The sequence below is a fragment of the Trachemys scripta genome, chromosome 10 (genome assembly GCF_013100865.1).
Source record: "Trachemys scripta elegans isolate TJP31775 chromosome 10, CAS_Tse_1.0, whole genome shotgun sequence".
NCBI classification, from domain to species: domain Eukaryota; kingdom Metazoa; phylum Chordata; order Testudines; family Emydidae; genus Trachemys; species Trachemys scripta.
In genome coordinates this window covers 2,194,015-2,216,379 of record NC_048307.1, presented here as the reverse complement: position 1 = coordinate 2,216,379, position 22,365 = coordinate 2,194,015, and the positions used below count along the sequence as shown (strand labels likewise).

At 36.1% G+C, this 22,365-nt stretch overlaps 1 protein-coding gene across 3 annotated transcripts in view; it reads left to right on the top strand.

Annotated features, from left to right (window-relative positions):
- RBBP6 (RB binding protein 6, ubiquitin ligase) overlaps positions 1-22,365 on the top strand; it is a 39,556-nt gene that overhangs the window by 4,642 nt on the left and 12,549 nt on the right. For 2 of the 3 annotated variants that reach the window (XM_034784392.1, XM_034784394.1), the window contains exons 2-10: positions 5,705-5,804; positions 7,635-7,673; positions 9,600-9,636; positions 14,894-14,938; positions 17,464-17,552; positions 17,663-17,759; positions 18,929-19,068; positions 21,041-21,213; positions 22,230-22,333. In XM_034784392.1, coding sequence (XP_034640283.1) covers positions 5,705-5,804; positions 7,635-7,673; positions 9,600-9,636; positions 14,894-14,938; positions 17,464-17,552; positions 17,663-17,759; positions 18,929-19,068; positions 21,041-21,213; positions 22,230-22,333 — 824 coding nt within the window. The remainder of the gene's footprint in view (positions 1-5,704; positions 5,805-7,634; positions 7,674-9,599; positions 9,637-14,893; positions 14,939-17,463; positions 17,553-17,662; positions 17,760-18,928; positions 19,069-21,040; positions 21,214-22,229; positions 22,334-22,365) is intronic. The other variant, XM_034784393.1, reaches the window with a different exon arrangement.

Here is a 22,365-nt window from a genome sequence, read left to right as displayed (position 1 = left end):
CGTGGACTACAGCTGCATAGCATAAAGGTCCCATGCATTGCATTGATGGAAGAGGGCTCCATCAACAACTTGGACCACTGGAACATGGAGCTGGTTCTGAAGATGCCAGGCATGTTGCTGACCTCATAGGATCTGTTTTGTGTGCATGAAGGATCCAGAAGTAGCAGCCAAGACAGAATAGCAGGACAAGGAATCTGAAAAGAACAGAGCTCTCAACACCAGGTATGTACCATTTTGTTGTAAAATATGCTGGTGGGGACAGGGTGTGGGAGGTAGTGACTTAAGTATTGGAGAAGAGTTTTCTGGGTTCTTATGAATGTCATTTCTTGAAAGGGCAGATAATAGTCTTATGTGAAGATAGAGATGTCCTCTCCTCCTGCCCCACAAGTCCTTTCTCCACCACCTTGACAATATAATCTGTAGCTGATGAGCTTTTTCCATATCTAGTTGCTTTGGTTCTCCCCATAATTCTACAATATTGGCATGCCCCTACATAACTCCCCCACACTCTGGCTGTATGGGCCACTCTTCCTGTCAGGGTGGAAGTTTGCCTCAGTATGGTGGATTCAAAGAGCAAGAGACCACAATGTAAAAATTCTAAAAATAAGAACTTCACTATAAAAAATATGTTGGCTATATTAAGCTATGTATCAGACTGGTGCACCAGATTAGCTGCCGTCATCGTAGCAGAAGTTTAACAGCAGATTGTGACAAGATTCCTTTTCCACACATATACACACCACTCCTAGTAAAGAAATAGAAGTGAAGTGGCAAAATTACAGATAACACAATTTAAGTTAGCAAAGACTAACATGAGTACTCTCATCAAGCTGTGGTGATGGGCAGTGTGATGTCAGATGAAATTTAATGTTGACAAACACAAAGTAATGCAAATTGAAGATAATGGTTTGAAAAATTCATACTTTACTGCATTCTAAATCTTCAGGAAAAGATCCGGGCATTAGTGTGGACAGTTCAATTAAGACTTCTGCTCAGTGTGTAGCAACAGTCAAAAAAGCATCTATGCAAATAACTCCATTGCTAATTTAGCAGCTTCTCCCTTCATTTCCTCAAGAACTCCCTTTTTTCCCTAAATGCCAGGAAAATGTTTTCAAGTGTTTTCCTGTGATAAGTAAACGTTGGTAGTCAAGCTAGTGACCAGCACCTATCTGCTCAATTCCATTCTTGGCCTTAATCTAGCATCCTAATGAACCCTCTTTCTTATAAGTGTTGTGCATGCATTGAGTCTAATCCAGGAAGAAAATTACTTGCAAGAAGGTATTAGAATTTGAAACTGAATTTATTTCTGTTGCATGTCTTGGTATTCCTAGGGTTAGGGATAGATGAGTATTGTTATGGCTAACTCATTACTTATTTTTCATTATAGTGGCCACACCAGTAGAATGGATGTCCCAGAAGAGGCATGGTGTCATGCAGAACGGATTCACAGTGGTGAAATATCTGACAGTGTACTGGTTCAAGGAACACAAAATCAGGGCCACTTTGCAATATAGAGCAAAGCACAATGAGGCAGGACTATTTCAGGAAGAGGAGAAATTAGAATAGGAGGCAGAGTTCTAAAGGGAAATGTTCAACAAATACAAAGTGTTCAGGAAAATGACTGTGTGTTGGTCTAACAACTAATCCCTGCATTGCCTGTAAAACATAACATTGAATCAGGATAATAGTTATGAGGCTGCCACCTACTCTTCAGCTCCCTTGCTTTCTGTTCCTTTGGCAACTCGCGCCTTTAGAAGCCAGTGGAAAGGAAAATTGGAATCCCAATAAGACAGTTTATGAATGATTGTCTGTTGCCCTTGGTATTGTACAAATGTTACCTTGTTTTGTTATTGCAGCTGACTTGTAAACATGTTTGTATAATAAAACATTTTCTTAAAAATAAAGGCTCTGTGCATCAAGCATAATGTTCTTTAATAGGAATACATGAATTCACTCCTCCATGAAACTTCCTCACCAGAACTAATACAAATCACTAATAAAGCATGAGAAAAACAAATGCATTAAAATCACCAGAAGTATAAGCCCACCACTACAATGGCACTTCATAGAAGCAGCTGTCAGTTACTGTTCTCTGGTGCATCAAATCACTCCTCCATAAACTCCCCCACGATACAAATCAAGATAACTGGATAATTAAATGCCAAACACAAGAGGCCCACAGCAACGAAATATAAATGGCTAAAAATAAAACAATAGTTACTTCACTGAACCAACAGTTTAAAAGTGTGTATACAACGCACTTCTGATGAGGATCGCACAATGTTTGTATATAAGTAACTGTCTCAGATACAACCACTTGTGTGTCCAGCTGCGCATAGGTTGCTGCATAGCTAGTTGCTTACTCCCTCAGCTCTCCATAGAAGACTACCTTTTTTTAATATATATTAAAAAATGCAGCAGGCAGATGTTGTTACATTGGTCACTGACCGGCCTTTGGAAGTCAACAAACATCTCCATTGTCTCACAAAACCTCATGCTGCTCCAGCCACCACGGTGCGCATCTGATGTGTATATTTGAATTGACATCTCTCCAGTTTTGTGTAATCTGGGAATAGGTTAATTAGAAATAGTGAAAATTGGCATGTGGGATCACCAGAATCACAATGGGGACAAATGCAACTAATGTCAATGTTGTAGTCCTCCTCTACCCATTTTTTAGGAGTCTAGCTCTTTGAAAAATTGTGCATCTTGCCCTTTGCCTGGCCATCCTATGTAAATATCCAGGAAACTGTCAGAAGTCTCTAAAAGTTGTCACAATTGAGCAGTAACTCTTTCTGTTAATCTATGTTTTGGACTTCGTATGGGAATATGAATTCACAGAGTGGGCACATGGGTTCCCTCAATAGCCCCCACACAGTTCAGGAATCCCAGTTGTTTGAATTCCTCAGTGATCATTGGCACACTATACTCTGTCTTGATTCTACCATGTCTTCCCACATATGCCTCCATGACTAATAATTAGCCATGTGTTTCCTGAACCCAAGCTGATGTCCACTGTGTCAAAACCATCTGGGGTGGGGTAGCCAGCTGCCATAGAGAGTCAAACCTTTTTCATGGCAAGAAGTGTGCTCATCCTGACAGGCTGGCGTTGCAGTACTGGAGCCGGTTAGCTACAGAGGCAGAGAAGTCTTCTTCCTCATTCTAAAGTTACACAGCTACTGGTGCTCATCCTAGATCTCAAAGAACTTGGTCTCACCAATTTGTGGTCAAGGTCTGAACCAATAGTAGTACTCTTCCAGCTGAATATTATTCTCAAGCATCAGTTACACCAGCTATTCTAAGCCTTGGGACTGCATGACAGAGGAAAAGTTGTGTTAACTGCTTTTCTTGCTCTTTGCAGTGTTCTCTGCCACAATTGCTGTACAGAAGCCCCATCAGAAACCTTACTTGCCAAACAAGAACTGAACATTTGTCCTAGCCTCCATTTTGAGGAAAGATATAGGAGGTGGCTCCGGCATTTAGGGGTTTGAGTATTCCCTTTCCAGAGAATTACAAAAGTTTTGGTCTCTTCTCTCTCGTTTCTGGTAGACTCCCTAAAGGAAGGCTTTTAGAAATCTCGTGGAAGCGATGGCCTCAGAGAGCTGTGCTGGGAATTGTGCAATTGTAATGGCATAGTGAAGTACAAGTGTGAACATGTGGCAAAAATACAGATAAAAGCAGATGACAGTGTGGATACATGGCACATTTGTATTTTAGACTAGTGCTATCCTGCTGATTCAGTTTCCAGAGGTTCAGGTTTCGTGTGTGTAATGTAATATATATACGTACACACATTCATACACACACAAACACAGCCATAAGGAATGAAGTTTCATAGGCTTTGCTACACTTCAAGGAGGGGCCCAGTGAGCATGCTTAGAAATTAATCTTTAGTCCCAGCTTTTTTTCCCCCTCCAACCTTAGTGCAGAAACAGTTCTTCATGGAGTACAGGTTCAAAATTATTTTTGTGGTTCCAAACTCATTCAAAACTAGTTGAATAATAAAAAAATCTCTCTTAAATATGTGCGCTTTGTCTCATAATTGAAATGGCCAAAGGGTTTTTTCCTCCTATGTAAAAAACTAATAAATCACCTGTGGTCTGAACCTATCATAGAAAGCTTTAGACCCAAAGGAGAACTCCAGAAAGTTATGAGGAAGTGAAAAAGTTATAATGGAACTTTCTACAGAAGCTTAATCATAGTGTTTAGTACTATGAATGTTATAATAAAAATGTGATCCAGCGTCACATATATCAAGATGTTCCTTTCATCCTGAGCAAGCTAAATTAATCTTGGAAACTCAGTTACCACTCATTGTTACACTATAGCTAGGCAGAGCTAGTCCCAAAACTCACGTTTTGAATCTGAAAGTAACCTTTTGCTGGGTATTGTTTTTTAAAGAATTGCAGGTTTATGTGAGCTTGAGGTTAGATCAGAATATAACAGTTTCATGAAGACAAATGCAGCACTATGTAGAGCTTATTTTAAATGTTTAGCTTAATTTTTGTTAAACCTAGGATTTTGTCTTAAACTGGTTTTACTTTGAAAAGTGAATCTACAAGGGGGCATTTGGAGTTTTTCTCATTTACTTCTAAAGGTAGGTCCACACTACCCGCCCGATCTTCTGGGATCGATTTATCGCGTCTCATCTGGACGCGATAAATCAATCCCAGAAGCGCTCCCCCGTCGACTGCGGAACTCCTGCTCACCGAGAGGAGGAAGCGCTGTCGACGGGAGAGCTTGCCTGCGCCGTGTGGACCCGCAGTAAGTAAACTTAGTTCGATCTAGGAAACGTTGACTTCAGCTACGCTATTCTCGTAGCTGAAGTTGCGTTTCCTAGATCGATCCCCCGTCCCAGTGTGGACCAGCCCAAAGACAATTGCTTGGTTTAAATGGAAACTATCAACTTAAGTTTGGCCCCCAAATTATATTTTCTAAATGAGTTTTTTTATAACGAAAGAATAGACACATTTTCCACAATTAAAAGAAATCCAATTTAAACAGTTAATACAGACTTTCTTCTACTTTGTTTTTAATCCAAACATCAAACACTGAAAACCTGAAAGTGAAACTGATGGCATTGATTTTTATTGAGCTTGAAAAAATGCCAAAAATAAACACAATAGTGACAAATTGGCTTTTTTAAATTTTCACTTTTAATATTCAAACGTATTTTTAGTAACTTAGGTAAATAAACTCATGATAGCATATTTGCTATTCCTAACTGCCTGCCCTGCAAACTCTACCTCAGATCTGTATTCATTGTAGCTTTTGCATCGTTATCAGTTCAATTATGAAGATACTATGGGCCAAGCTGTTCTCATTTTACAGTGGAAACCTAAATTTGCCATGGGTTGGATCTCTTGAATAAGAAAGTACCTGTTTAGTGACCTTTCTGATTATAACAATGTAGATCTTAGATTAGCCTCATCCTTTTTTTTTTTTTTTTTTTTTAAGCATTGTCCTTGCCTATGTATATATGGTTTTAACAACCCTCTAGAATTGGTGGTCAGTTAATAGAAATCTACTATTAATTTGTGTGGATTCATTTTAACCTTTCAGTATTTATTATAAAATTCTGGATTTGTTTTTTCCTCAGTTAAATGAATTCTTCTAAATACCTAACAAACTGCATATGAAAAAGAGAAATGTGTTTTTGGGAATGGAAATTGATCTTTCTTATCACATTTTTACTCTTTTTCAGAATACACAGATGATACTGCCCTGATTCCTAAGAACTCATCTGTAATTGTTAGAAGAATCCCTATTGGAGGAGTTAAATCTACAAGCAAAACATATGTCATGTAGGTATTCATAAAATCAAATACTCTATCTGTCGCCATTAGACTTGGCTAATGCATAGTTTGCTAGACACATTCAAACGTGTCTAGGTTTTTTTCCTTTCATAAGAGTTACTGGTTCATGTTGTAGCTGGAAAGGATGAGACCTGTAACCTCTTGATCTTTGCAAGAGGGATGGCTTGAATAGGCTTCTTGGGACTCCAGATTCTAATCCCACAGTTAATTCTGAGGTAGATAGAGTTCTGCTCAGTTTACTATGTGAGTTGGTCTTTTGGTTGTGCCCTTAAACTGAGGCCCTTTTTGCTCTGTATTGACAGGAAAGATTTCATAGCACTTTTTATAAGAAGAAAAACCTATAATCCTTGGCCAAAGTTTTCCCCTCATAGAATATCAGGGTTGGAAGGGACCTCAGGAGGTCATCTAGTCCAGCTCCCTGCTCAAAGCAGGACCAATTCCCAACTAAATCATCTGTCATGCATGTTGTGTATATTTACTGACTCATTCCCATGTCAGAGGTGGTTACTTGTCAGTAAGTGGATGGGTGTACTTCCCTCTTGGGACATGACAGGACAGGTACTTTATAAACAAACTACTAGTATTAGTATTGCCAACAATCATGGAGTCTTGCATAGAAACAATACTGGAAAGACCAAGGTCCACCATTCTGTATGTCTTCCAAACACAGGAGGTTTTATGTGGGATATGCCCCTCAGATTCCCAGAGACAATCACTGCTTCAGTGGAAGTCAAAAAGAACAAAGTTCCCAAATGTGTGTGGTGAGCGGGGTGATAATCCCTCCCCACCCTGACATTCAGTGATCAGGTCAGCCATTTTGCATGTGAACAAGATTAAAATATTCTTTCATTAATTCTGTTTTATACTATGTTGACCATTGAGCTCCAAATGTCTGTTTTCCCTATTAATCCCAGTGTGGGGTAACAGATGTAGTGTTGACTAAAATGTCAGAAATTCCAATGAATGAAGTCAGGATTACAGGTTGCTTGTTACCCTTCTTTCATCCTGTATTATCCCACTTCTACATTAGTTGCCCTAGCTTTGTTTGAGTAATTTTAATCTGTGGCTGAGCAGACGGCATCTTCCTGGTGCTTCAGTGCTCTTCCAAAGTAAAGTGTTAGATACTAACAGAGATGAGGACCAAATAAGTATCTGGGTACAAATCTGTTACAGAAAGAATGGTGCATCTTGCTCTCTCCATAAAGGCTGCCCATTGTTTCCGTGATGCCCCTAGCTTAACAAGTAGAAGGCAAAGTGCAGAAGTGACTCCTGAGTAGTTCATACTGTGTGCCAATTTAATTATTAAGCTGCTCAGTAGTACAGTTAACTTAAAAACAAGCAGCTTTTGAGATTTCAAGCTCAGAACTACAGTATTGTATGCAATGCCTTTAAAAATTTACTGTTCATCTTATAGCATGGTCTTCAAGGTAAATACATTGATAAACAAATCTGTGGTGTATATCTTAATGAAGTTCCTCACCTACCCCCACCTTTGGGATGTACTTACCTCTTATTGTGAGCCTGGAACAGTTTTCCTAGTAGTGACTGTTGTAAGCACGAGTCCTGCAACCATGAGAGGCTTTAAACTGCCTCAGCTCATGGGAGACTTTTCGCAACTTCATTAATTAAATATACAATTATCTTATTAACGATACCAACAATTGCATGCTTAGTTCTCTAAGTAGTTTGCAGATCCACAATCAATATGTGGAACCTCAACACATTTTCAAATGTAATAAAGGAATTCCTGAATACTGTAGAATATTCAGGATTTATTTTGAGCAAATTCTGGTAATTAAGACTTTTTTTTTGTCACAGGACTCCTAAACCGCACAAAATCCTAGAAACTTCTTTCAGGTGATGTTTCTACTACTACTTTTAGTCAATATAGCATATATAAAAGGTTTACTATCTGGGCACTTTCGTGGCTAAAATCAGCAGATTCCTCACCAGGGTGTTTGGGCTTCTACAAGAAATCCTGTAAGAGGACCACATTGCTGAGGATTTATAGTAGTAATTCACTGTACATCAAACATTCTACTTTTTAGCATGATTCTTACAAGTTAAAATTCACATTTCAAACAATAGAATCCAATAATATTTCTGTATCAGACACATTTCAAACAATAGAAATGTAGGGCTGAAGGGACCTTGAGGTAATATAGCCCATCCCCCCATGCTAAGGCAGGACCAAGGATACCTACGCCATCTCTGACAGGTGTTTGTTTAACCTGTTCTTAAAAACCTCCAATGATAGGGATTCCATGACTTCCCTTGGTAATCTATTCTGGTACTTTCCTAACCTTATAATTAGAAAAATGTTCCTAGCATCTAACCTGAGTCTCCCTTGCTGCAAATTAAGCTTCTTGTTCTACCTTCAGTGGACATTGTGAACAATTGATTACTGTCCTCTTTATAATATCCCTTAACCTATTTGAAGACTGTTATCAGGTCCCCTCTCAGGCATCTTTTCTCAAGACTAAACGTGGCCAGTTTTTTTACCTTTCCTCATGATAAAAGATTTAGAAAACCTGACCTATTTTTGTTCTCCTCTGGATTCAACAATTTGTCCACATCTTTCCTAAAGTGTGGCACCCAAAACTGGGCACAGTATTCCAGTTAAGGCTTCACTGTGCCGAATAGAGTTGGACAATTATCTCCTGCATCTTACCTACACGCCTGTTAACACACCCCAGAATATTAGCTTTTTTTTTTTTTTTTGCAACTGCATCACATATTGGTTCTTATTCAGTTTGTGATCTATTATAATTCCTAGATCCTTTCTGCAGTACTATTGCCTGGCCAGCTATTCCCCAGTTTGTATTTATGAATTTGATTTTTCTTTCCTAAGTGTAGCACTTTGCAATTTCTTTATTGCATTTCATCTTGTTGATTTCAGATTGATTCTCCAATTTGTGAAGGTCACTTGGAGTTTTAATCCTGTCCTCCAAAGTGCTTGCAGTCACTCCCAGCTTGGTGTCATCCCCAAATTTTATAAGCATACTCTGTATTCCATTATCTAAGTCATTAATGAAAATGTTGAAAGATACCAGACCCAGAACAGACCCTTGCAGAACCCAGCTAGCTGTATCCTCCCAGTTTGGCAGTGAACCATTGAGAACTACTCTGAGTACAGTTTTTCAGCCATTTGTCCTCCCCCCCCCTTATAATTTCATCTAGAGCACAGTTCCCTAGTTTGTTTGAGAATGTCATGCGAGACTGTGTCAAAAGCCATACTAAAATCAAGATATATCATGTCTACTACTTCCTCTCATCCACTAGGCCAGTAACTGTCTAGACTACCACTTTTCTTTTCCAGAAGCTAGAATAATGATAAAATATAACCAGAGTCTCAGAGCTGATCCTTAATATAACTGCATTAGGAATGGGAGAGTTGTTTGGATAACTGTAAGCCCCTGCTTAGATAGGTGATAGTCTGACTGAAAATACAGAATTGTAGCATGAAGCAATTCATATTTAAGATCATTAATATGTTGGCAATTGTCCAAAGGCAGACGTTAAATTTTAAATTCAATTTTTACTAACTAAATTTTATTCCACAAACATGAGTCTTACAATACTTTTTGAAAATACAAAATATATATGTAACTTCAAAGTAATGCTGTGAGTCCCAAGGGAGAACAGTTTCTGTAGTCACCTAAACTTCCATATTCATTAAATTATCAGAACATATAATATTGGTAATCACGACATAGTATGTTTTCATTGTTTAAAGGATGTAAACAGTGTTCTTATTCTGACGACTTTTATTTCTTCTTCTAGAAGTCGAACTGAACCAGTGAGTGGAACTTCAAAAGCAGTATGTAAAAACACAATCTCACACTTTTTTCCTACACACTGCACTTAAATATAAACAGTAATGTAGCAAATTAATTTTCTAAACATTAACTTAAATTTTAACTTCCAACAAAGCACAGTATATATTGTAAATACAATGTATTTGATGCAAAATAGTAAAAATATTGAGTAATGCCATCATTTGCACACTTTTAATGTGAATACTAGTATTTGTGCCAAGTAATGCATTGTATTTCATATTGAATATGCTAGAGTACTTCCTGTATGACTTTGTGTTGTACAGATAATGTATGATCATTTTCAGATCATGAAGGTTCAAGGTTTGCACAACTGAACATGGTGCCATGTTCTACATCTGTCTGTCTATAGTTAGTAATATGTATGTTTGTACAGGTTGTTGTGTGCTTTTTGTTTCTTGCAATAAAAATGTTTGGAGTGTATTTTTTGCCATTTTCACATTGTATCACTTAGCTTTTGTTTTCAATACTTTTTTTGCCTAATGGTTTTTGAAAATGTTATCAAAAACCACTGAGAAACCATTATTGTTAAACTTGGTATTGTTTCTTACTTTTTGACTTGGGGTTCAAACAAATGCTGAACCAAATATATCCCAGCATTGGGGGGGGGGGGGATTGGGCATTTCTGTGCAGCTAAATGGCTCATTTTGCTGTCCTTAAATACTTGAGCATTAGCATTTACATTCCCTAAAACTGAATGATTAAAAAGGGGTATTGTTTGGGTGCCTCTGAGTACATAAATGTCTTGAAAAGGTTGCCATGAATTTGAGTAACTTTTAGTACACAAAGTGGTATTCTAAAGTTCTGCATTTGATTCTTCCACTTTCTGTGATGTACAGTTTAGTATGTCTGCAGACTAAAGTATCTAAAACTTGGTGTAGGAATTTCAGCTAATTAGTCATCTTGTCTGCTAGACCCTTGTGCAATTCCAGCAAAACCCCTTACCAACCCCCTTTACTCTTACCTGCAACACATTTTCTGATCTGGGTAAATTCTGAGTTGGATGCTTCTTAAGCTGTCAGTGACCAAGCCTTTCTTTAGTATACCACCACTTCTGATTTACAGTTGAAAAAAGGGCAGCATTTTTCTTTAGGTTTGACACACTGATTGTTAGTCTGTTGCAAAATACAGAATTATAGTTACACAAACAAATATTTAACTGGTTATGGTGTAGACTTTGACTTGCTGATTGGGTTGAATATTGTGCATAATTCAAACATTTCAAAATAGTCCTAATTAGTATTCAGAATTATTACTTGGTGTTTTTTATTTTTTATTTTTCTTTAAGTACAACTGATTTTTATCTAGAATGGTATGTGGCATTACACTAACCCTGGATCATTGGATCTGATTGCTTGAAAAGCTTTCAGAATAACAGAATCTAGAAATTCCTACCTTTGGGTTGGTGGTCTGTGAAGAATATAGCCTCTGGTTCTCATGAAATGTAACATCATAAATCTAAAATCCTAGTCTGTTGTACTTATGGTATTAACATCTTTAAAAACCTAATCTGCACTCCAATATTCTGTTATCAGTTGGTTCAAATTGGTTTTTAGACATACTTGTGTCTCAACACTAGCTCAGATTAGCTTGACTGGCCCAGTGACTCTAGAAGTTAATGTAATGCATTTATGTAAACCACATTTACAGTATTTGGTCTAATTCAGATGAGTTTTTATTTCTTGAAAACAGTTCTTTTCCTTTTTGTTTACTAGCATGTGTATGAACACAAATCACATGTTCATAAATAAAGTTAACATTCTTTTAGCCTTGTGTGTTCCCTGGCATCTCTGTATTACATTTCTAAGTAGCATCTTATTATGAGCTGATATAGATTTCTCATCAGTTTTAAAAAATATATGTTAAAGAATGGCTGTATTCTAATTAGAACTATTTACATTAAAATGGAAGCAAAGCAAAAATATTCCCTCTTGTCTTGTTGGCACGATTGGACGCTATTTAGGTTGTGGGCAGAAAAAAATCAATTTGGGCTTGATCTTGCCAGTCCTCTACATACACAATTTCTGTTAATGATCATATCTAGCTCTTAGTGCTTTCCCTCTTTAAATCTCAAAGACAGTCGGGGTTCTGTCCTTGCAGTATACAGGGTAAGTCACTTCCAGTGATGTGGGCACAGTTATTACCCTTAATTGCCCAGCACAACCTAAAATCAGGGACAAATTCTGTCCTTAGTTCTATGTGCACCACTCCCATTGCATGTATCTGAAAGCAGAACTTGGCTCCAGTGTACTAGGATTAAGTTAATTGAAAGCTGACACATTGTAAAAACAAAGCATAAGGCAGCAAGCTTAAAATGGGTTAGTATACATGATATAAATTCAAGTGATTTGATAATTATCTTGACTGATTATTTCTGCATTGCCTTGCTCTTTTGTGTGTTACTATCCTCCTACACTGTGTGCCCATTCTGACATTGTCACAATTAGAATTAGGGTTCTGAACCTTTGTTTTAAAACTGGTGACTAACTTATTAGTATCAGTATGTCAGTAGCAACAAGAAGCCTTCATCAGAATCAATACCCCCCCCCCGTTGTCTTAGGTGTTGTAGAAATACAGAAAAGAGTCCTTTGCTCAGAGCACAAGTCACTAAAATTCAACTGAAATCCTAGTTGGCCAATTCTTCAGTTAAGGCCTACAATACTCAGGATATAAGTTATCATTGAAACTGAAATCCCTATAGTTCTTCAACAGTGGTCTATGTGTAAAGTTTGGGATTGGAGGGTTTGTTTTCCTTCCAATCTTTTTTTTTTTCCCCTCTTTCCCCCCCCCCCCCCAACTCTACTCCAGTTCCTCTGGACAGTCTTCTGTGTGACATGGGATCCAATCCAATCATTCACTTTTTAATTATTTAAGTTCTACTACAGTATTGGGTCTGTTCTGTTGCACAGTCACCTGGAGTCACAAGAACCCTGGACTTGTAGGTTTCATGTGTCTGAATCCAGTGGCTGGCAGGAAACTTGACCAAATACTATAGTAGAAATTTTTAAAAAGTTGACAGCAAAAAGGAGAAGAATACAACACAGGCAGGGAAGCCACCAGGAGATACTCACTCAGACATTAATCAACTATTCACTCTCTCTGGTGGTCATTTAATGTTCAGAAATAACATTACCCCCTTCCTTAAGAAATCAGGTCAGTGTCTAAAGCCGTTAATGCTTTTGCATGAGAAAATTTTAACTATTATGTTATCCCGCTGTGCTCGAGGTAGAAAATATGACCAATTTAGAAAAGCTATCCATTGGACTCTTGCAGTTGTACTATTAACACTGAGGAGTCTAGCATTGGCAAAAAATTGGTAAAACATTCATAACACTTAATGAACTGTTAAAACTATTTTCTGAGCTTCTGTGTTTATCAGCTGTAATTGTAAACCATAGCCCTCTTTATTTCCACATGTAAAAAGAGGGACTTCTTGAACCTCAGCTTTCTGGTTATTTAACTACATTTCCTTTTTTAACCTAATTGAATGTAGAGCGTCATAACATAATAGCATATCAAGATTTTATAGCAGACTGAAATTTTCTAAAAAAATTGAAATTTATAATAAAAAAAATTTGCAAAGCATTACCATTAAAAAGGGGCTTCAAAGTCTGAGTCTTCTAATTCTTCCCTTCCATAGAATATTTTCAGGAGTGTCATTTCTTGAAGTCTTTGTAAAAATTCAGTAAAAATCAGTGTAAAAGTTGTGTTGCAAGTACTACTCATGTGCAGAAGAGTCCCATGTGGTGGAGGAATCATAAACTCTGGGACCTTTTTGATTGAATGAAGGATAGGTTCATTACAGATACGTTTCCCCAAAGTTGGAATAATAAAATTATTCTTTGGCATATTTCTACTACATTAAGTAGTGTCAAATTTCTATAAGATTCTTTAAAAACCTGTTCCGTTACTTTTTTTTTAAATCTTTCTCCAGCTCTTGCTAGTGATAGTATTGGCTTTCCATTTCTCCAAACAGCTTAATTTTAAGACAAAATAACCACTGAGCCCAAAATCTCTAAATATTCTCGCTATACAAATTTTATTTTGATAATTAAATAGAATTTTGATTATTTAATCATTTCATTCTTGTTGTTGATGGTGTGTTACAATTTGATGCCTCTACAAAGGGCACAGGAATTTTCCTTTTCATGTGTGGAAAAATTACATATTACCAATAGTTTTGAATAGGTAATCTAATTTATGCTGCAGTCAATGATCCATTTTAAGCCTTTAAAATCAGCCACTTTCCTGCAAGGGACTTTGTCTGGGCAAGTATAGGGGGTCTGCCTGCATGGATGAGCAGCTTGCAGGGTCGGGACCTGAGTTCTTACCTTCATCACTGAAAGTATGCTTTCTTGCTTTTGTCCATAATGGAGTCCATAACCGCTCCTCATGATTGCTATTAAAAACTGTACTTTTTGGGTGTGGGGGGTGAAGGATGTTAAATATTGAAATCTCTGTAAAGTCAATTGCACGTTTTCAGTTCAATTTTATAATATTCCCTTCTGTTTTAATAAAATGGACTTGTTTCATTTCTTCCCTGTTCTAGTAAACTCTTATGGCATATAGAATCATACAGCTTTTTACTTGTCCTAATTTGATCCAGACAGTTTATTTTGTGACTCATAGATCAGTGGAAGGATTGCTTTTATTATATGGATTTTATTTATTTATTTTTGACAAGATTTTATCTCTGGGCTGATATGCCTGTTCTTTCTTTTGGCAACAGGCTGTTGTGTACTTCACAAAAGCATAAGCACACTCATTCATGATTAAGTGTTAAATTACAAAATATAGTAAACATACATTTATATATTAACACGATTTTCTCAAACTAACTTTAAAAATTATTTAAAAAAATTTAACCCAGTTAGCTACAAAGTGAGAAGTAGTTGTTCTGTCTGTAATATATTGAGTCCTATTGATTTAGGGCGCTTTGGGGTCTCATCAAGGGGAGAAGAGGCTCTGAGTCAATACATTGATTTAAGCAAGTTGCTTCACTATTTTAGTGTCTTCCTATTAGAAGCTGACCTCTCCTGATCTCTCACACATTTTTAAAGCTGCCATGGTTTTGGGCCCCATTTCTTTTGTGCAAATAAAAATTGCACTACTTTGGAAAATGCCTCTGTCAATGACACACACAAAAAATACCTGGAGTAGACATTCAAACTACAATAGAGGCTAAATATCGCTATGCTTTGACTGTGGAACTTGAATGTGTGTTTAATTTTTTGTGAACAGATTGATGACTCTTCTGCATCTATTTCTCTGGCCCAGCTTACAAAGGTATATATACATATATATTCTTGTCAAATAAAACTGAATGAATTGTTTGTTAGACATTTAAATGTCTTATATTGTGATCTATAACTGGCTAATTTTGTAATATGAGCAAAAATTTATTTTAGTGAAAAGTGCTGACTTTAACTTGAAAATATGTGTATATATTGATTGATACTATCCTGTAAAGAGTAGTTCCCAGTTTGGGAAGATAGAAGGGGAGTACCTTATCAGCCTCAGCATAATGTTGCAGTATTACTCATCCTCAAGACACAAGGAAGAAGCACTTCAGAAGCTGTTTACCGTTTCTTTCATACGTTTCGTTAATTTTCCATTGGAAACTAGCACAATTTTTAAAGAAGAATTTAATAATATTTTGGCTGTAAGTTATGGACATGCCAGAGTTTTTTTGCAACAGCCAAAATAGAAGCTTTTCGTTAACATGGACAATTGCACGGTTATTTTTGGATTTCTAGACTTTCCAATGCTAGACCAATTCTTTGCGTGTTGCGCATAATTTCATAAGTTGTAGACTTGTAGTATATATACAGTGGACAACATTTATACAATCTAATTTGTTTGAACACAGACTTGTAAATTGTGTAAATGTATCAATTGTTTATAGGAATATACCAATGTGTATTTGTGGCATATTGGCAAATGTGACCTTTTGAAACTGTTGTATAAGCCATGTTTTGCTATGAAACTGCTTGCATTTTCTGCTCAATGATGTGTGACTTTGTTTGGGAAAGCACTAGTGACTACACTTACTAAAAAGATACTATAGTATCAGCCAAGTAAATTATTGCTCTTTTAAAATAAAAAAAAAATTAGAAAGGTTAGGACATAATACAGAGTAGTTAGACTTCCTTTCTTTTGAGGGTAAAGACTGGCGTTTGTTTTCCAGGGAAAAATATAATTCTTTCCATCTATAGCTTCCCCTCCACTATAAATATGAAAATCTCACGTGCATTTGGCAACTAAAAAATTTAACTTGAAAAATAGCCATCTAAAGAGATTGGCTTCCATTAGTGCTGTCCCTAAATCTGTCCTCGGTTTTGTAAGCTCATGTCAACTTTCTTATTCTAACATGTGAAAAGCTGTCCACATGGTGTATTCCTTTTTAAGTTTTTTGAGAGAACTTAAGTATTTCTGAAAAATGCAGAAACCTGACATAAAGCAGCTCAAAACTGTTACTTACTTTAACCTCTTCAGAGCAGACTGGCTTAGCATGGAGGCGATGTGTTTAACAGTTTTCTGTTTTATTCCTATTATGTATTAAATGCCATATTGGAATTTTGGTCTATTCCTACTAATGTTTTGTGCTTTTGGATGTGTTTGTAAACTGTTTGGGTTCAAACAAATTAGTTAAGTATCTGTAAATCACATTTTCTGTAAATGTTAATGGAAATGGTTTCATAGATGTCAATCTGGATGATGTTACTGTTAAGAAAAGCTATGTATATGAAACAACCATTTAATAAAATGTTGAAACTAGTTGGTTGCTTTTGTGAATGAATGTATAAAAAGATAAAATACTTTGAGTGGTTGATCTGAATGCTAGGTGCTTGAAGATCCAAGTAATTAGCAGTCACTCCCTTAGACCCTGCTTGTATCTGGACTAGTGTGTAATGAAATATTTTAACAAATACTGGTAAATTTTAAAAAAAATTCTCAGTTGGCTTCAGTATTTTGAAAGGTTAGCTCCACATATAAGGATTACATTTACAATTTTCATATTAAAGAGAGACAGTCAACTTGAAAGCTATTTATCTACAAATTTTGTCCCTGCTGTAGTTACAACACTTCATAGTGTAAAGTTAACAAAAATACATTTTTAGCCTATTTACACATGATAGCACTCTGTGTATAGTCAGTTTCTGCTTTACTGAAAAGACCCATATGAAAACCTCAGGAGGGGAACACACATACCCTTCTTTAAAAAAACTAAAGGAATTTTAAAAGCACATTCTCTTCAGAGGTGCTATATCAGAGACCTGGACTTTATATTTAAAAAAAAAAAAAAAAGTAAGTTTCAAATAATTCAAGTTGAGTGTCCTTTTAACACTGTGAAATGTAAATACTGCTGCTTGTATCCATATTTCTGAATAAATACAAATACACAGTGAACGTACTTTTTGATGTAGTCTGGAGCTTAATATTCAGTTTCTTTAACTTAAAAGTACTGAATAAGATTTTTGTACACTTAGCTTAAGTCCAAGTCCACTTCTGTTTTAAAGAAAATTGGAGCAGTTACACAAGTCTTTATGTAAGGTACAAACAGAGCCTAAGGTTTTGAGTGTCCAAGAAAGCTTTTCTCAAGTAGACTAGCAGGCACACAAACATCATGTAATGGCTTAAGGACTCCCCAGATCATCTTCATGACAATATAAACTATAAGCAGCAATTTTGATGCAACTTCAGTTAGATTTGTGCTGCTCTTTACAGGATTGAATGAGTGGTGTTGTCTTTGGCTGTGTGGACTTAATTGTGTTTCTAATGTGTGTGTCAAATAATTACCTATTAAACAGACTGCCAATCTGGCTGAAGCCAATGCTTCCGAAGAAGATAAAATAAAAGCTATGATGTCTCAGTCTGGCCATGAATATGATCCAATCAAGTAAGTGTTTATAATGTCAAATCTGTTCCTTGAATATTATGGACAAATTGTAGAGATATGCTTATGTTCTTTTTAAAAACCATAGACACACCTTTTTTAAACCTTTTTAGTTACATGAAGAAACCTTTGGGTCCACCTCCACCCTCCTATACGTGCTTTCGTTGTGGAAAACCTGGTCATTATATAAAGAATTGTCCAACAAATGGGGTAAGACTCTATGGTGGGATTTGCACTGTTATGTTTTTAGTAGTATGAGTATATTGAATTTTATGATCTAACTTAAATACATAGGCAAGATAATTCATAGCAAAGGTTGAAACTCTGCCCTGAATTTCTCCTTTTGTGCCTATGCATTGCAGCTGATAGTATTTAACTGTATACTATTTGTTGACCAGACATCCATTCTGATAGAGCGGAGAGCTTTGTTAGTCATTCAGATTTCTGTCTGGATTCGTTTAAAAAAATGTATTTAAAAAAATTCATTCTCAGAGTTAGTATCTTTTTCCAGAATAGGAATGCACTGTAGAGATAAACATTCCATTCAGAGAGTTTTTCTGTTGTGTGTTCCTCTGAATTACAAGAAATTAAGGGGGTGGGGGGGACCTTTGTAATATGTTTATATATATGATCTATTTTTAAAAGTAGTAATTTTTAAAAGGAGCAAGTGTTTAGTTATTTATATTCATGATAGCCTCATTTCAGTGTGTGGAGTAAAACGAGTTTATAGAATGGATTCTAAAAACTGCAGGAAGGTGTCAAAAATCAAGGAAAATTTAGAAGAAATTTCTTCTAAAATATTTTAAGATTGTCAATAAAGAAAAGGAGAGAGATTGTGGTGAAGGGGATATGTCCTGTACTTTCATATTGCAAATTGTGGAATGCTTCATGCTTACCTGAGACTTTTGTCACATCCTTCATATTTTCAGTATAGATTTTGTATGAATAAACCAATTCACATTTGAATGCTTTATCATTTTAATTGTACACATGAGTGTAAAGAGGATGCATCTTTCAACCATTCTCCTCATGTAGATTCAAATGTATGTGACATCTACTCTCTAGCATAAATATTTTACAGCCGCTATTACATGAATGGAGAGATTATCACTTTAGGCCCTAGTCCTGCAAAGACCTGTGCTTGTGTTTGACTTCAAGCACAGGAGTTGTCCCATTGAGTTCAAAACATCTGCCTGATTCTTTGCAGTGTCTTAGTCAGTTAAGGATTTATATGTATTTATCATGCAGTCCTCATATTTGCAAAGAAAAAAAATTAAATACAATTTTTTTTATCGCTTACATACACTTACGCATTCAGATGTCCTTTTAAACAGGTTCCATTTAAAGCAGAAATATATCTGGATTCTTTTTCTTAACAGGACAAAAATTTTGAGTCTGTTCCCAGGATTAAAAAGAGCACAGGAATTCCCAGGAGTTTCATGATGGAAGTGAAAGATCCCAATACAAAGGGTGCTATGCTTACAAACACAGGAAAATATGCAATACCAACTATTGATGCGTAAGTATTTAGTACTTCAGAGGTGGCCAAAGTATAATCAACAGAGACTGCATGTGCAAGTACTTAAATCAAAATGGAGCAACATAGGTTGGCATCTGTAATCTCCAGGGGCTCTAGTTCAGTATCTAAGTGGCTACAGTCTGCTCTGTATAATGCTAATGGGTGCAACCTTGGCAAACTTGTCATTGTGGCTCTACCTGGGAAAATATTAGTACCCCCTGAAGCTGGTCTAAAAGTATTTTTAACCTTTTTCTTGTTGCATGTGTTACATATGCTCATAACTTGCTATGCAGATATATGCACACAATACACAATAAAAATGGTGTGTCTCACCATGTCCAGGCACCCTCTCTGCCCCTCCGATTGTGTTCAGTTTGCTGTTGCAAGTAATCCACTTTGACAGTAAAATGTTTGGAAAACCTTGACTGAAATATGCTGTCGTAATATTTTAATATGTCATAAAGCATACATATTAGTTCATAGAAATTAGCGCTGAGACAGTGAATATTGGGCTATGTAAACGTAGCAAAAGCCTAAAACATTTTGGGGTATGCACACTAACGGCATCTGATCTTGTCCATTTCCATTGCTGGCTAGAAAGCTTTGGCTTACAAATAAATCCTTCATTTGAGTATAATAGTAACAAGGTATTGAAAATGAATAGTTGGTCTTTGAACGAAAAACTTCTTAAAAATGAACATTTTATAAAAATGCCCAACACTGAGATGGCAGCATTGGCTGCTGGCTAGATCAGGGAGTTGGGATTCTGAGATTCTGTGCCCTTGACTTGATGTGAATTGCAGTAGTCACCTAAACTCTCTACCTCAGTTTCTCTGCTATAGGAGTGCTGATGATGTAGTTTTAAATAATATTTGCAGCTGTAGTTAAGCACTTTTTTTTAAAGCTGGTTTTCAGCTTATGCTACATCTACTTCATAGGTTTCTTGCAAAACACTGAGCAGCTCTAGATGAAACTGCCAGTTTCAGCCAAGACACCAGAGGTCTTCAGATCAGAAAGTCTTTAGTGTTTTTATGTAATCTGATTAAGATGTACCCAAAAATGGTAATTAACAAGAATTAATAAATACCTACATGCCACTGGAAAACCTTGCTGATACTGAAGCTCTTCATATGTTTAAATCCAAAACTCCTTCGTGCAAAACACACTGCAAACTCAGGTCTAGGGGAAATGCAACTCTCATTCAGTAAAAGCATTGGAAGTTCAGGAAATCTGAGTTCACCCTATTTGTTTTAACTCAGTAGAAAATAGTTATTCTCTGTAAGGTCCTACCTAATCCAACAAACACTTGTGCAGTTGAGTAGCATCTTTTTTAAATAATGCAGGCACTTCAGATACAAAAAGATAGCATCCTCAATGAGAAGGAGGGAAGGATAAGGATTTCAAAAGTACATCAATGCAAATATTTGGGTTTATATGGACGTTTTGGTGGTGATGGCAGATGATGATATGAATGTGGTTGCACTGTATGTAGTGTACATCAAAATTTGTCCAAAAATAGAAGTAACTACTTGACCTGATAAAATCCAATTGAATACCAATATATATCAAATGTTTTTATGGAATATTTTATGGTTGTTAGAAACCAAGAAAATATTGGTGTAGTGGGTTGAGGGAGAGGGATCTATATAACCTTTATATCTAACTCATACTGTAATTTTAAAAAGGTATCGTTATACAGCTAAAACTCCACCTTTTCTAAATCTCAGTTCATTTTTCCATTGTGTACCTCCTTATGTAGAAACAGTATCATGTTTGAGCTGTGCCAATTATGCAATAAATAATCACTTACCTGTTTAGAGATTAAATCTCTGCTGTGTAATAAATAATACTAAATATATGGTTGAATTCTATTCAGCAAGTGTTTTCTTAATTTATTAATTCTATTATAAAATCTAAAAATTTGATACTCCTTCTTTAAACAGATAGTCTTAAATTAAATTATTTCTTTCAGGGAGGCTTATGCTATAGGGAAGAAGGAAAAGCCCCCTTTCCTCCAGGAGGAACCATCCTCCTCCTCAGAAGAGGACGATCCTATTCCAGATGAATTGTTATGTCTAATCTGTAAAGATATAATGAATGATGCAGTTGTCATTCCCTGCTGTGGAAACAGTTATTGTGATGAATGTAAGTGCCATAGTCTGACATTAGTTAACTCAAATGCCAAATGATCGTGTAAAATGAACAGGAATCTGAATCAACAAAAATTGCTATACTCCTCTTCATTCTGAAACATGGGTATCTATCTATTAACCAGAAAATTCTTGCATTTTATCTTGGAGTAAAGGAAGAATGCTGGAGATAACTTTAGCTGGAACTCGGATTAGGGGAATTTTTTACATAGGGATGGAGAAACATAAGAAGTGAATGCTTGTATAATTATTTTTTATAGTCACTGATGCTGAACACATCTAGTTTGAATAAATGCTTTCTCAAGCCCTTCTTATCCTTTGTTTCTGTTGTTTGATTTGGTAATAGTTGTCATCACTTTGCCATGTAAATTGTATCCCAAATTCAACACTGGCAATTAACTTGGAGGCTCAAACAAGAGGAAAGAGAGACTGTTGTTCAAACTCCTCTTTTAAAAGGACAGTTAGTTAAAAATATAATCTTAACCTAATTTACTAATGCTTTCTTAGAAATAAAATTTACCCATTAATCTAGAGGTTGATTACTTATTGTATCCCACTCCACTAGATAGTGAAAATAAACTAGTTAAGTCAGTTTCACTGACTGGTTGTCATGCACTAACTTTATCTTGTACTTTGTGATTTGCCAACACTAAACAACGTTTAAGTCTGAACAAGGTGGTGCTTTTTTTCATGTGGAATTTTCAAAAACCCATGGAAACTATTATTTTCTTATGATCTGTAAATCCTTCTTTGCACAAAAAAATATTTTTTGTAATCAACCTGTCATTTCTTTATCTGTTAGTAAAAGTCACTGTTAATTATGAGTGTGTGGTCACAGAATTTTTTTAAAAGTATAATACCGCATACTAGAACTCCTGAATAAGTCCCTGTTTAAATGTTTTCCACCCAGTCAATTTTTCCTCTGGACCCCAATGTTAGTTGTGTACAGGGATATGAGAGTAAAGTATGACCCAAATATTTGTTAGCTCAGGTACTTCTGTTTGTTCACAGGTATCAGAACATCACTACTGGAATCAGAGGAACATACCTGCCCAACTTGTCATCAAACAGATGTTTCCCCTGATGCTTTAATTGCCAACAAATTCTTACGCCAGGTAACTTCACTTTACATATAATGTATGTAAGA